Source organism: Petromyzon marinus, chromosome 34 (genome assembly GCF_048934315.1).
Source record: "Petromyzon marinus isolate PM22_M1 ecotype Great Lakes invasive population chromosome 34, UKy_Petmar_22M1.pri1.0, whole genome shotgun sequence".
Lineage (NCBI taxonomy): Eukaryota > Metazoa > Chordata > Hyperoartia > Petromyzontiformes > Petromyzontidae > Petromyzon > Petromyzon marinus.
Window position 1 is genome coordinate 4,730,843 of NC_133700.1, and position 14,147 is coordinate 4,744,989.

The 14,147-nt window shown below is 52.4% G+C and overlaps 1 protein-coding gene across 1 annotated transcript in view; it reads right to left on the reverse strand.

Moving 5' to 3' along the window:
- LOC116948618 (inactive dipeptidyl peptidase 10-like) overlaps window positions 1–14,147 on the reverse strand; it is a 681,203-nt gene that overhangs the window by 274,971 nt on the left and 392,085 nt on the right. The window contains exon 6 of the mRNA XM_032965456.2: window positions 1,243–1,295. Coding sequence (XP_032821347.1) covers window positions 1,243–1,295 — 53 coding nt within the window. The remainder of the gene's footprint in view (window positions 1–1,242; window positions 1,296–14,147) is intronic.

A 14,147-nucleotide genomic window follows, 5' to 3' on the forward strand; every position in this document is an offset into this window, starting at 1 on the left:
CCTTCGGTACTGTGAGATGTTTGTTCTACTCGTGGTAATGTCGCAAGTTTTTGTACTTCAAAGGAAGCAACCTCACTAAACTAAGCCCTGGAATCAGGCCTCTATCGTCAAAGCAAATGCACCAGGGTTGGGCAATGGTAAAATAATTCAAATGAAACTAAATTAATATTTTAAACAACAATTTCAAGATATCAATACGCTAATGATGCCAGCCTCCACAGACCCTGGGCGACTGTGTCTGAGTGCAGTCGATTCAGGGGCTATTAAGAGAAGCCGTGTGGCCAAGTGGCCACGTGGCTGAGTAGCCAGGTCGGCAAGTGGCCAGGTGATCGTGTGGCCCGGTGGCCATGTGGTCGTGTGGCCAGGTGGCCGTGTGGCCAGGTAGCAGAGTGGCCAGAAGACCAGGTAGCCGGGTCGTCGCGACATGTTTATGCCACTAAAGTTGTGAGACAACAATATCTGGCAATATCATTAATGTGGCCACACTTAACCTCCGTTCATGAATTTAAGATGAAAGGAGATGTACATGTATAGGTAGTGCATTAATATATCAAACAAAGTAGACAAAATAAAAGAAGAGAGGAAACATTTTTTCACTATTCAATTCTGTCCTTGTCTTTTATTGTGTATGATTGTCTCCGCTGTATTCTTTTTAAACCCAACTATTTCATCTGCAGTCACTTTCTTGCTGAGTAATCATCTCTAAACACCCCTTTCCTCGAGCGCCTTGAGATACACTGTGTGGGAGGCACGCTATAGTAAATGGTGATGGATTAAATTATTGTCTGCTTGAGAACATTGTGACTGTTCACTGCGCCTGTCTATACATGCATAACGCACATTCTGACCAAAAGACAAAGATCCCCTTGATAGACTGTTGGGGCAAGTGCTGTTAGCGAGCACTTCTGGTACGCCTGCCCGCTTTTATCTCCTTAGTGGGGATACTTACGCACTGCGCCAGGTACTCATTTCAGGCTGAGTCGCCCAGGGCCGGTTCAGATAATTGTCACTGGTGTTGGCCATGAGCGGGGATTGAACTCGGGTCGCCGGGTTGGTAGCGCAGGGCGCATACCGCTACACTACCGCGCCCCCACGCACGCACACACACAGACGCACACGTGCAGGGTGTCTCCTGCTGTGCTACAGGGCGGCAAGTCGGAGGTGGTCTGCTGCATCCACAAAACCACCGTGTGGGTCTGCTGTGCCCACAGACCGCTATCGGGCCTGCAGTGTGGAACTCACCTGCTGTGCACGTTGTAGATGGTATAGGAGGCAGATAGGAGGTACCGAGGCGTCTGCAGAGAAAGAGGAGGGGCGGAGGAGGAGGAGGCGGGGGGGATAACAAGTGTAAATACAGGTAAAACGATCATTATAATACGAATGCTCTATCGGACCAAAACAAAGACAAAGATACACCTATAAAGACTGACCAGACTGTTGGGGCAAGTGCTGTTGGCGAGAACCTATGAAAGCCGACACGGCACGCGAGGGGGTGGGTGGCCAGCAACTACGCCCGACCGCCTTTGTCTCCCCAGTGGCGATGTTTACACACCGCACCAGGTACTAATTTAAGGCTGAGTCGATCTAGGGGAGGCTCAGAACCGGTTCAGACAATCGTCGCTGGTGCTGGCCGTGAGCGGGAATCGACCTCGGATCGCCGGGTTTGTAGAGTAGTGAGCAATTCAGTGAAGCAGGACCTCACTCACCCGGTGGCCCATGTTGAAGAAATGCACAAAAACACAATCGCCTTGGTAATTTGCCCCATTGCTGGTCATTTATGGAGACATGGACACATTTTTTTGCCAATATCAGAGTAAAATCCACATTTGCTTATGAGTGGATGAGGCAGCTTTTACGTATTCATTCAGAGAAGCCTAAGTCTCAAACCTTTGCGTACCCATAATACTGTAAAAGTAACACAAATATAACAGCATATTAATACCACGAGCATCTCTGGAAGCGTATTACATCAAATGATACCAGAGAAAAAAACATCAAACGTCGCAGAGACTCGCCGCAAGTTTAAACTGGACGTGTCTGGCCCAATTCCACTTCGAGTTTTCCTTCGCCAATTGTTGGGATGAGGCCCGCGGAGTTGCCTAAGTCAATTGTTTACCCCGGGAGGAGATTCACCGAGTCTCGAGACTCGTGCTGGAAGGCTCTCTGTGGAAAAGGTTTGGCCACCAAATAGAAGGCTTGCCTCTGGTGTAGGCCAATCATTTTCAAAGACAATGCATATATTATCAAGGCATGTTTGTTTGCATGTTCACCACAAGTGCGTATGGTTAATGTAGACTTGATTCCTTGCAAAAGATAACTATTTGGTGTTTGAACATCTTAACACCTGTTTTATTTCCAGAACGGGTAAAAAAAAACCCATTCTTATTTTTCATACTTTGATACATCACTGGCAAAAACGGTCTCGTAAATAGCTCATTAATGACATTGGTCAAACCTTTTCTTATTTTTAATGCCATTGATAAGATTTTGGCAGATTGAAGGAACGTTAAGAGACCGGGAGAAACCCCACGATGCGTGAAGAGAAGGGGTGACACTCCGCACTGCCATCTGCTGGCTACCATGCAGACACATACCCAATAATATTAGTTTACTTATTCATCCAGGATAGTTGTAGCACTCTTCTTCAAAAGAGGCCAGCTGCTGCACCATATCCCCGTATATATGGAAACAGATGGCGATTAGTCCCCTTGCCTTTCTGTCTGCTCTTGGCGAGCTAGGAGCAGACAGAAAGACACTTGAAACAACTTCGCCGTTGCGACGCCCCACAGGAAAGGCGTTTCACATCATCTGTGTGCGATCCACCAACGCTCGCAGCTGTCTCCACAGCGCTGGATTACAGGCCACGTGCCACACGGCCAGCACCTCCCGGCTATGACAACACGTGGTCATGCTTAACCACACGGGACAAGTACAGGTTGGTGGAGGAGGGACCCGTGAGAGGTTATCAATCACCACGGATGTCCATCATCATCATCATCGACTGAAGTGGCGCAAGCTCAATTGGACCTCCCGTGCTGAACCTTCAACGATGCCACTTCAACCCTGATGATGACGATGACGACGACGCTTAGAACGCCGAATTGAGTTCACCAGCAGTGACAAACACGTCCTCCTCGTCAAGGAGCCGACAACGCAGAATATCCCTTGGCTTCGATCTTTTGCGTAGCTTCTGGGCACAACCCCTGAACCACATCATCTGCACACAAACCCATGGCAGCGGCAGCTGATGATGATGGCGATGATGCAGACACTTGGTGATGCATAAACGGGCAAAAACAACAACAACAACTATAAAGTGTGTGACTGTAGTCACCCAAAACAGAATGGTGGGACGTATAACATTGGCCCAATGCCCGATTCACAAACACGAAGAGCAGGCATCATCATCATCCTCACGCCACTACTGGGCGGCGGCGGCCGTGACGGTGGTGGCGCATTACAGGTCGACATTATATATTATTTTTGTTACACCGTGGGATCGTGAGAGATGATGACAGCCTGGGAGGGGGGGGGGGGGGTGGGGGCCTTCATCCAGCAGTGGTTTGACCATCGCTGGCCGCCACCTCCACTGACGACCTCCGCGTGTATCTCGCGCGGGATCGGGGACGCGGGGAAGATCCTCGCGTCGAGTTGGCGGGCGCCTGACATTGGGATTCGCCTGACGGATGCGTGGCCAATTTTTCCGCGGCATTTTCGCGTCTCGGGGCCAGCGGATCGGGGGAAAGGAGACGAGGCCTGGGGAACGTTAGCGGGGAGCTTCGGGGGGGGGCGGGGGGGGGCGATTTAGGCACTCGCGGTGCGCGGCGGCTCCGCGTCACAGCGGTTTAGGTTGGGAGGTGGGGGTGGGTGACGATGCGGTGGGAGGATTTGGGTGCGGGTGGGGGGTGCAGGCTGTATATGGGATTTGAGGAAGGTTTAAATGTAAATTGGAAAGCAGTCACCACCAGCAACCTCCAGGCACTTGAAACAACTTCGCCTTTGCTTCCCCCTGCCCCCATCATCACGCACCAGCACGGCAACCATTACCGTCGACTCTTCCGTGACACGCAGCCACCGGCGCCGAAATCATTCTGCGATCGCGCCTTTCGCCTCGCGCCCCCTGCCTCGCTCGTCCGAGAATCAGCGCGCTCGCCAACATTTGTTCAAGTTAAAATGCGGTGTCCACAGCACAGACGCCATCTCGATCGGTGGTCGTTGTGGGGACGGCACGCGGGCCACGGTGAGAGTGCGGAGGGGAGAGGCTCAGGTGTTGGACCACCGTGCCCTGGTCACGCGAAACGCCAAGCTGCCGGTGACAAACAGCGAGGGGTAAGAGATGAGCTCGGGGAAAAGGAGAAAGACGATGGGGGGAGGGCATTGAAAAGGAGAGAGACGTGGTGAGCGGGCAAGCGGCTGAGTCGTTGTGACCCGCGGCGTGGCGATTGGACGCCGCGTGATGGATGGGACACGGCAGTCGGTCTGGCAGGCCGGGTCCTCAACACGGGCGGCGGAATCCGACGGGTGAGGTTCGAGGGAAGCGTAAACCGCGGTCGCGGCGAGAGGAGAGCGATTGGCCTGCCGCTCGAGTTGAGTATTGAACCCGTGGCTTCGCGCGTGCCGTTTGTGACGCCTGGAGAGAGAGAGCGTTTAATGGGTTTAATAAAAAAAAATGTCGGTTATTTTGTCAATCAACGGTGGGATGCTGAATGCCAAGGGGATAGATATCGTACCCACCGCGTATCGCACACATGCACATTGCAGCTTAACTCTTTTCCTCTGCTTTCTTCGCATTTGCTCTCCATTGACGATAGCTCTGGGCAAGGGTTCCTTTTTTTAAGATCAGATTACGAGTCGAGGTAAGAGTTGCGCCATTCATGACAGAGCGTTGTGGTTGGGGTGAGTGATACGAATCAATCGTGCAGCTCAGTCAGCAACCTACGTCCTGCACTTCAATCTGTTGCCCATACGAGGCAGCGCTCGCCGGCAACGAAGTCAACTGGTAACTGGGTTGTGTGGATAGGAGGAAAATGAAGGGGAACGCGGTGGTTTCGCAATGCTTTCTTCCTTCTGACGCGGGGTGATGCACTGCCCTCCACAAGACCCCTGAACACAAAACGTCTAATTCGTCTCACGGCATGAAAGCAACGAGCGTAAGCGAACTATCACGGAGGAATTATTAAGAATAAAAAGAACAAACAAAAAAAGGCAACTGGACCCATGTGAAGGATAGCTGACCCGCGATTTTGAAGCGATCGCCCCCCGTTCGGCTCTGGCGCTGCGTCTCTGCAACGGGAACCCGCCCGTTCCAACGCTCCTCACCGCTCAATACAATTTCGCCTGTGCAGCAAAGCGAGCCTGAGCTCGCGGAAGCGGTGGGTGGGGAGGCCGGGGGGGGGGGGCATTTTACACAAAGCTTGGAACAGATTAGAAGAAGACACGGAAAATATCTCATCACAGCAATTCGGGTGGGGATGGGGGTGGGGGACGTGTGTGTGTACATCTTGTACTCGAACTCAGCCTCCGAAACGTCGTTCAGAGGCAAACCTCTCACTCTTGACCAGCGGCCTGGCTGGTCAAGAGGGAGAGGTCAGGCTGGTCAAGAGTGAGAGGTTTGCCTCTGAAACGTCGTTCGGAGGTAAACCTCTCACTCTTGACCAGCGGCCTGGCTAGGTCGTGTTCGCAGCGATGATACAAGCACTCGAAATAAACATGTGCGGAAGTAACCAACAACAACAACAACCACAGCCGTAATTAACTCCAAGTTAATTAAACGCATGTGAAGCAGGATAAGGAGCTCACCTCTTGATCTCTTAAAAACAAACAAGGGGCAGTAGTTTCAGCCGAGTAGCTCTGGGCAAACCAGGAGGGCAGTGCTCATTAATGCCCCCCCCCCTCCTTCGCTCCTTAATGAGTACACAGGGCCACGTAAGCTCATTAACCTGGAGCGGACACCCTCGAGCGCTTTGTATTATAATAATTCTGGGTGCGCAGGCCACCGAACTGACGAGAGGCTTGCGTGGGGGCGTGAGATGTGTAAATGTCGCCCACTGGGGAGACAAAGGCGGTCGGGCGTGACGCGCTGGCCCATCCACCCGCCCCCCTCTCGCGTGCCACGTCGCCTGCCTTCACAGATGCTCGAAAAACAGCGCTTGCCCCGACAGTCTGTTTAAAGGCTATACCGGGGGGGTCTTGTGTTTGCGTTAACCAGAACGTCTCGCAAGCAGATGGGATTCAAATACCAGAGAAAGCAGGACAGCTGCTTTTCAGTCCTTAACAAAAAAAAAACCCTCCACATTAGGACTCTAAATTGCGATAAGTTTTCCCGAGATGCTAAACCAAAGAAGCTCAGAAATTCTACCACAATGCCAAAAAGTGAACACCGAGCGTGGGGCATGAGGTCATTAGTCAGATTTACATCACACCCACAGGGGGCCTAACGAACACAAGGGATCGTTGGATTCCAACGTCGATCACGAACAGTGTCCTTTGGCAGTCTGGCAGAGTTTCATAAGCTGGGGGAAAAACAAACAAAACTGTGTTGACGGCCAAGCGAGTTGACGCAGCCCTGCTGCACCGTGGCTCTCCCCGTTCCCAGGAGGCACAGCTGGCACAACTGGGCTTGCCTCAATCCAGGTGGGAGCGGTAGCGGTAAGCGGTTATAGCGCTGCGACTATGAACACGGATTTCCCGAGTTCGATTCTCGCTCACGGCAGTGGCGATCATCTGAACCGGTCTTGGGCCTCCCCTAAGTCGGCTCAGACTCAAATGAGTAGCTGGTGCGGTGTGTGAACATCGCCACTGGGGAGACAAAGGCGGCCGGGCGTGGTGCTTGGCCACCCCCCCCCCCCCTCGTGTGCAGTGCCGGTCTTCATAGGTGCTCGCTGACGGCACTTGCCCCAAACGGCTATACGGGGGATCTTAGTCTCGTGAGCGCCAATTAGCCATTCCTCAAATCGCACCCAACTCTCTCTCTCTGTATTCAACCCCCCGCACTCAACTGCAGTGTCTGTGAGAATTCAGCTAAGGCAGCGTCACAGAGGTGGGGCGGGGTGGTTCAGGCTACAGAGATGCTTGCGCGAAGGTTTCTCACTGTGATTTCTGCTGACGGCACACGCGCGGACACACACGCAGACTCACACAGGCACACGCGTGGACACACGCGGACACACGCGCAGGCACACGCGTGGACACACGCGCGGACACACGCGCGTGGACACATGCGCGGACACACGCGCAGACACACACGCGGACACACGCGTGGACACACACGTGGACACACGCGTGGACACACACGCGTGGACACACACGCGGACACACGCGCAGACACACACGCGGACACACGCGTGGACACACACGTGGACACACGCGTGGACACACACGCGTGGACACACACGCGGACACACGCGTGGACACACGCGTGGACACACGCGGACACACGCGCAGGCACACGCGTGGACACACGCGCGGACACACGCGCGTGGACACATGCGCGGACACACGCGCAGACACACACGCGGACACACGCGTGGACACACACGTGGACACACGCGTGGACACACACGCGTGGACACACACGCGGACACACGCGTGGACACACGCGTGGACACACACGTGGACACACGCGCGGACACACACGTGGACACACACGCGGACACACGCGTGGACACACACGCGGACACACGCGTGGACACACACGTGGACACACGTGCGGACACCTCGCCGGCTCGCCGACGCTCGTGCGGTCACACGAACAGTCACGCGAGCACGTTGGCGCAAACGCGCGCAACGTGTAACGGGCACGCGCATATGAACGTATCGGCGGTAAACCGGCGGTGCGCGCTATTTTCTATAAATAAAAAAGCTAGTTTTGTCGCGATAATTTTTTTCTTTATTTTCCCGCGATCCGCAAAACTCCGGTCAGAAAATCTTGCGGGCGGTTTTATGATGACCGCTGTGCTCTGTTGCTACCGGTCTACCGCCAATACGTGCATATTCCCCACAAGAGAGGTGTTTTTTTTTTTTGGGGGGGGGGGGGGTTGGATCGCGTAAATATAAATGTGTCGTTAAACCCGCCGCCACCCGACACAGCCAATTAGTAAGGGTTGTCACGTGCCAATTCGTTACTAGCTCAGCACACCGGTGTGTTGGAGAGTAAAGCCACGGTGTGTAACTAATCGGCATGTTTGATTTACGTGACAAACCTTATTAATTGGCTGGCTGTGGCGGATTGTGGCGGGTTTAACGACACATTCATATGTATGCGATCCAACCCATACCCCCCTCCCCATTATGGATAATGTTAGTCGCGAAAGCCTACGACGTGTTAAACTGTATATTCCCATACGCATGGACACTCACACACATACACACGCTCTGTGGCACACATGCACACCAAAAGACAAAGGTCCCCCGTAGAGCAGGCAGGCTCTTGGGGCAAAGTTTGCGAGCACTGATGAAGGCCCGCGCGGTGCACGAAGAGGTGGTGTAGCCAGCAACCATGCCCGGCCACCTTTGTCTCCCCAGTGCTAATGTTTACACACCGGATACCCGGGTAACCATTTAAGGTCTGCGTAGACCTAGGAGAGGTTCAGGACCAGTTCAGACATTCACCTTGTTAGCATCGAGCGAGAATCGAACTCGGGTCTGTAGCGCATCGAGCTGACCACTGCCTCGCCACTCTTGCGTGTGCACCCACGCACACTCCTGACACAATCATTGACATGCACATCCACCCAGTCGCATAACGCGTGTATGCCCCCCCAACCCCCTCTTCGTGACCAAAGCTGCGAGTTGAGGCCCCCTTGACAACCACCGTGAGATGTGTAATAGCCTAGACGCGACCGTGCGTGACCAAATCAAATATTTGGCGCCCCACCTGACAGGATTGCCGCAGCCCCTGAGCTGATAATGTCGTCACTACGCCACCGCATCCATCCCACTGCACACACGTAGCCAACAGGCATCCAAAGAGCAGCAGTGTGACCAAAGTGAAAGGCCTAAAAGCCAGATGGTGGGACACTGCAAAGAGCCACATCTCTGGTGGGGGGGGGGGGGGGGGTCGACGTTGCTGTGGGGTTTATCAAGGGCGAGGAAGTGGATGGCATCAACTACACCGGCTCTTCATAATAAACGTCGTTGGGTTAGATGGCGTAAAGTATAAATGTGTCGTTAGCCCTCCACCACCCGACACAGCCAATTAGGAAGGGATTTCTCACGTAAACAAACGCCAATTAGTTACTGCTTCAGCCCAGTGGTGTGTCGGAGAGTAAAATCCACAACATTTACAATTGGAGTACGATGGTTCGCTGGTAATTACATCCAGCGTCATCGGGCAATTTGCCAGAATAGGGTTACGACACATTTATACTCACTTGATCTAACCCAAAAACCTTCTTTATGAATAACATTGGTCGCGAAAGCCTACGTGTTAAACTACACCGGCTATGACGACCTCTCGATCATCACTTTATACACCCACCACCGTCAAACTGTTTTGACTCTGCCCTGCAAAATAGACGCGGGCATTGCCTGCAACCCGAACCCTCTCTCTCTCTCGCTCTGAGTTTGGCTTAAGAGGCTACGCGCCATCTCTAATGAGCAGCTCGGGGTCGAACCTGCTCCTCGGTGGAACGTCTCGAGGAACACAACGCCCAAGGCTAATTGCATAAATGATGTTTGCTTGCCTTATTTAGGTAAAACTCCCCACTCACCCATCGTCGTATTGCTTATCCCCCGGACGCGAATGGAGAACGGCGCCTATGGTAATAGCTTCCGCTGTTTTCTTAGCGGGCGAACCGGGGATTTTTTTTTATTAATCTACGGCAAAAAAGCGCCTGCTCCATTCGGCAAGGGCTGAATGCGCCTTCGTCGCATCCAGCGGTGCGCGTCAAAGTAATCACAGCTCGGACCGGTGGGACGTGCCCATTTATATATTCACACACATACATACACAAGGGAGACAAGCGACGCGAACTCCAGTCTTGTCATCACAGCGCACAAAGAAGGTGGTCTGGCCACTGCTGCAGCCAGCCACCGGTGACTCCACACCCCAACAGTTTTTAGACGTTCACACACCCACCACGTATTAAGTTACGGCCAAGCTGGGCTAGATAGGGAAATTCACGAAGCCGTCTATGGCCAGGAATCAAACCCAAGTTCGCTTGTATCTGTGATCATAGGACACGGACCAAATGTCCCACCCCTCTCCACACACATAGACAAAGGTCACTGCGTAATAACAGACTGTCGGGGGCAAGTGCTAACGGCGAGCGCCTACGAAGTACGGCACGGCACACGGGTGGAGTGATGTGGCCAACGCCATTCCTGGCCCGTTTGTTGTCTCCCCAATGCTGACGCATACACGCAGCACGAGGTGCTCAAGCGTAGGGCTGAGTTTAACCGAGGGGAGGCAGGAGATCTGTTCTGATATTACCCCAGCAGCGATGTTTGCCACGGCTGGGAATCAAGCCGAGGTTGGGTTCGTAGCACGGCACACTGACTACTACAAAGACAAATATCCCCCCCCGTATAGCCTTCAGAGACTGTTGGGGCAAGTGCTGTTAGCGAGCACCTATGAAGGTCCGAACGGCACACGAGGAGGTGGGTAGCCAGCACCACGCACGGCCGCCTTTGTCTCCCCAGCGGCGATGTTTATACACCGCACCAGATACTCATTTGAGACTGAGTCGACCTAGAGGAGGCCCAGGACCGGTTCCGATAATCGTCACTGGTGTTGGCCTTGAGCGGGAATCGAACCCGCGTTTGCCAGGTTCGTAGCGCAGCGCGCAAACCGCTACACTACCCAATACTCACACACTCGCTCACGCACGCACATTCACACACTCGCTCACATACGCAGGTAGTCACGTGATAACGCATTTGCATATTTACTCCCTTAGGGTACGGTCCGTGATGAAGGGAAATGTAACATCCAACAATAGTTATTACACTACTCATTAAAGCTTTCATAATTGAGCACTGGGGCTTAGCGATATGCATACTGTGTGTGTGTGAACGAACGCACGTGTCCGCGTTATCATGAGCAAGCCCTATAACCAACGCGTTGGGGATCCAGTGGCACAATCGTAGGTAATAATGCCGTTCGTTCTGGGCTGTCCGCTTATGTAAGAAGTAAATTTGTGTGCACGCTTCCCGTTGTCGTTCAGATGAGGCGACCGATCGGATTGCACGAGAGTAGTCGGAGAAGAAAGCCTCCCAGGTGCCGCTGGACGGGAGGTGACGGGCGGGGATCGATAACGTAGGCGGCATCATCAGCCGTGTCATGCCGGGCGTGGCTTTGTTGGGGGTTTCCTGCCTTCGGTGAGGCAGGATGTGGAGGGGGGGTGGGCGGTTGCTAATTTTAAAGGGACCTGAGTAGTCGACCTCGAATAAAATTAAAAAAATCATCGGGCAGTAGTGCACAAGCACAATTAACAATAGACTCAACACTTTCGTCAATAACACTCCCTGCAATGGTCAATGGACTGACTTAATCTATGAAATCCTGAAAAAAACCCAATTATTTGAACAGGGAAAGCTCACTGAGCTATATCGCTCTTTTTAAGAAGTGACCTTGCCACAAATTGTATCCCAATGAAGTGGCTTATCGCGTAGACATTTTATCAGCCGAACAGTCTAAACGCACGTTTTTAAACGTGGGAAGAAAACTGGAGGACGCGGAGAAAAATCCACCCAACCACGGGGAGAACACGCAAACTCCAGATTTACGGGCGTCAGGGTCGGGATCGAACCCACGGCCTCCTGCATACCAGGCGCGGTAGTAAACATCTCCTAGCCACGGCGGTGCCCAGTGAGTTCCCTCGCTCGCCCGACGAGTGACGCTCGCGGAGCGTCATCGTGTGCCATGGTGCGGACCGTGCCTGGTCAGCAGGAGGCCTGGCTAGAGGAGGGCGACACGTGGGGAGGGTGACATCCGAAACGGTGGCCCCGATTGATGTTTTCGCGACGAGTACCACTTCTACCACGACTAGAGTAACTCACAGTCAAGGATTCAGCAGGCGCATTGTCGGCTGCTTATCTTCTGACATCTGACGGGAGCGTGTCACACATCTAAAATCAGTTAATTTTTGTTTTCATAGAGACATTCAAGGGGCTTTTGTGAAGACACACTGGGACGCCTCGGGTGCCTGGTGGCGATAATGACGACGTACAAGTGCTGGTAGTGAACCACGGCCGCCACCACCAACCCCCACCCTCCCCTCCACTGTGACATGGGACGAGAGGACCCCTATTGCAATACTCCTGCTCCAGTGGTAATGTGGCCTTAATTGGAATACAACTGCACCCCTTCAGAGCAACGTTGGTTTAATTATCATTTAAAACTTATCAATTTAGTGGTAACTCTCTCTCCCTACTCCCCCCCCCCCCCCCCCCCAGTTAATTCAGGGACACTTTTGAGAAAACATTATTTACCCGTAATATGAATTAAATAATTAGCAAACATGTTCGCTATGTATCCCACATCGGCTTAATCAGCTTGCAAACTCTACTTAATTGCATTCCAACCCATTAATTAGCCTTTTTCCGCACGTAATTGCCACGGAGGCTAGCGTGTTCAAAATGTAAACAGTGCATGGATGGATACATCATTTACCGGGCAGATGGCAGAACATTGCCAAGTATCTCGCTCTCCTTGCCACAGAATCTGGCAGAGGCCATCAGACAAATGCAAATAGATGAGAGGAGTTTCGTTTGTTTAAAATACATCAATAACATTATTTTTAACTGTCCTATTGGCAGAGTGGCATCTGCCATAGTCACGTAGAATTGCTGCTACTGGCTTCGAGCCACTGATGGACAACCCCATAACCATTGAATTACCAACACTGGATTTTGGCTTGTTTTTACTCATCGCAACTTGCATCTCCACAACAGCAAACTCGTCGATGTGTCGAGTCCGAGTGTATCTGTTTAATCCAAGGCCGTAGCCATGGAGTCAACATTGGGGGGGGGGGACCAAATCTTCAAGGGGGTCTGGGGGTCCCCCCCTAGGAAAAAAAAAATCGAAATTTGAAAACGAAATTCCTGCCTAAAATATCTAAAAAATTCACTAACACATCGGATGGATTTTTTTTTTACAACAATGTCTAATAGTGTTTTGTATTACATTGCTCTGTTTTTTTCCAATGTTTTACCTTTTCTTGTTTCATTGTATGTAATGGCAGAGATTAGGGATGAATAAAGTACAATCATAACCACAATCATATAAACAGAAATCTATTTTATAGCAACATATTGGGGGGGACATTTTGAGCATATTTAAATATTGGAGGGGATGTGTCCCCACAATATATATTATAATTACGGCCTTGGTTTAATCACACGATAAACTCCAGAGACCGGGACTAGTCTCACTTGCATGAGTGACTTGGGTCATCACCATGACAAAATCAAAACAAGTAAAGTATAGCAATGAAGCAAATAGACATTTGGACAGCAAACTTTCGCGTCGCAAATGTGTACGTCAGACTGTCAGTCACCATTACCGAGTGAGTGGTGAGTTAATGGATGGGTGAGTGGTCGGTGGGTGAGTGAGTTAGTACGTGGGTGGGTGGTTGAGTGAGTGGGTGGTGAGTGAGTGGGTGGGTAAGTGGGTGGGTGGGTGAGTGAGTGGGTGTGTGGGTAAGTGGATGAGTGGGAGAGTGAGTGAGTGGGTGAGTGAGTGGGTGGGTGAGTGACAGAGCGTGTGGGTGGGTGAGCGAGTCAGTGGGTGGGTGAGTGGGTGGGTGGGTGGGTGAGTGAGTGAGTGGGTGGGTGGGTGAGTGGGTGGGTGGGTGGGTGAGTGGGTGAGTGAGTGAGTGAGTGGGTGGCTGAGTTAGTAGGTGGATGGGTGAGTGACAGAGTGAGTGGGTGGGTGAGTGAGTCAGTGGGTGGGTGGGTGGGTGGGTGAGTGAGTGAGTGGGTGGCTGAGTTAGTAGGTGGATGGGTGAGTGAGTGACAGAGTGAGTGGGTGGGTGAGTGAGTCAGTGGGTGGGTGGGTGAGTGAGTGAGTGGGTGGGTGAGTGAGTCAGTGGGTGGGTGGGTGAGTGAGTGGGTGGGTGGGTGAGTGAGTGAGTGGGTGGGTGAGTGTGTGGGTGAGTGAGTGGGTGGGTGAATGGGAGGGAGGGGTATGTTTAATAAGGCATTGA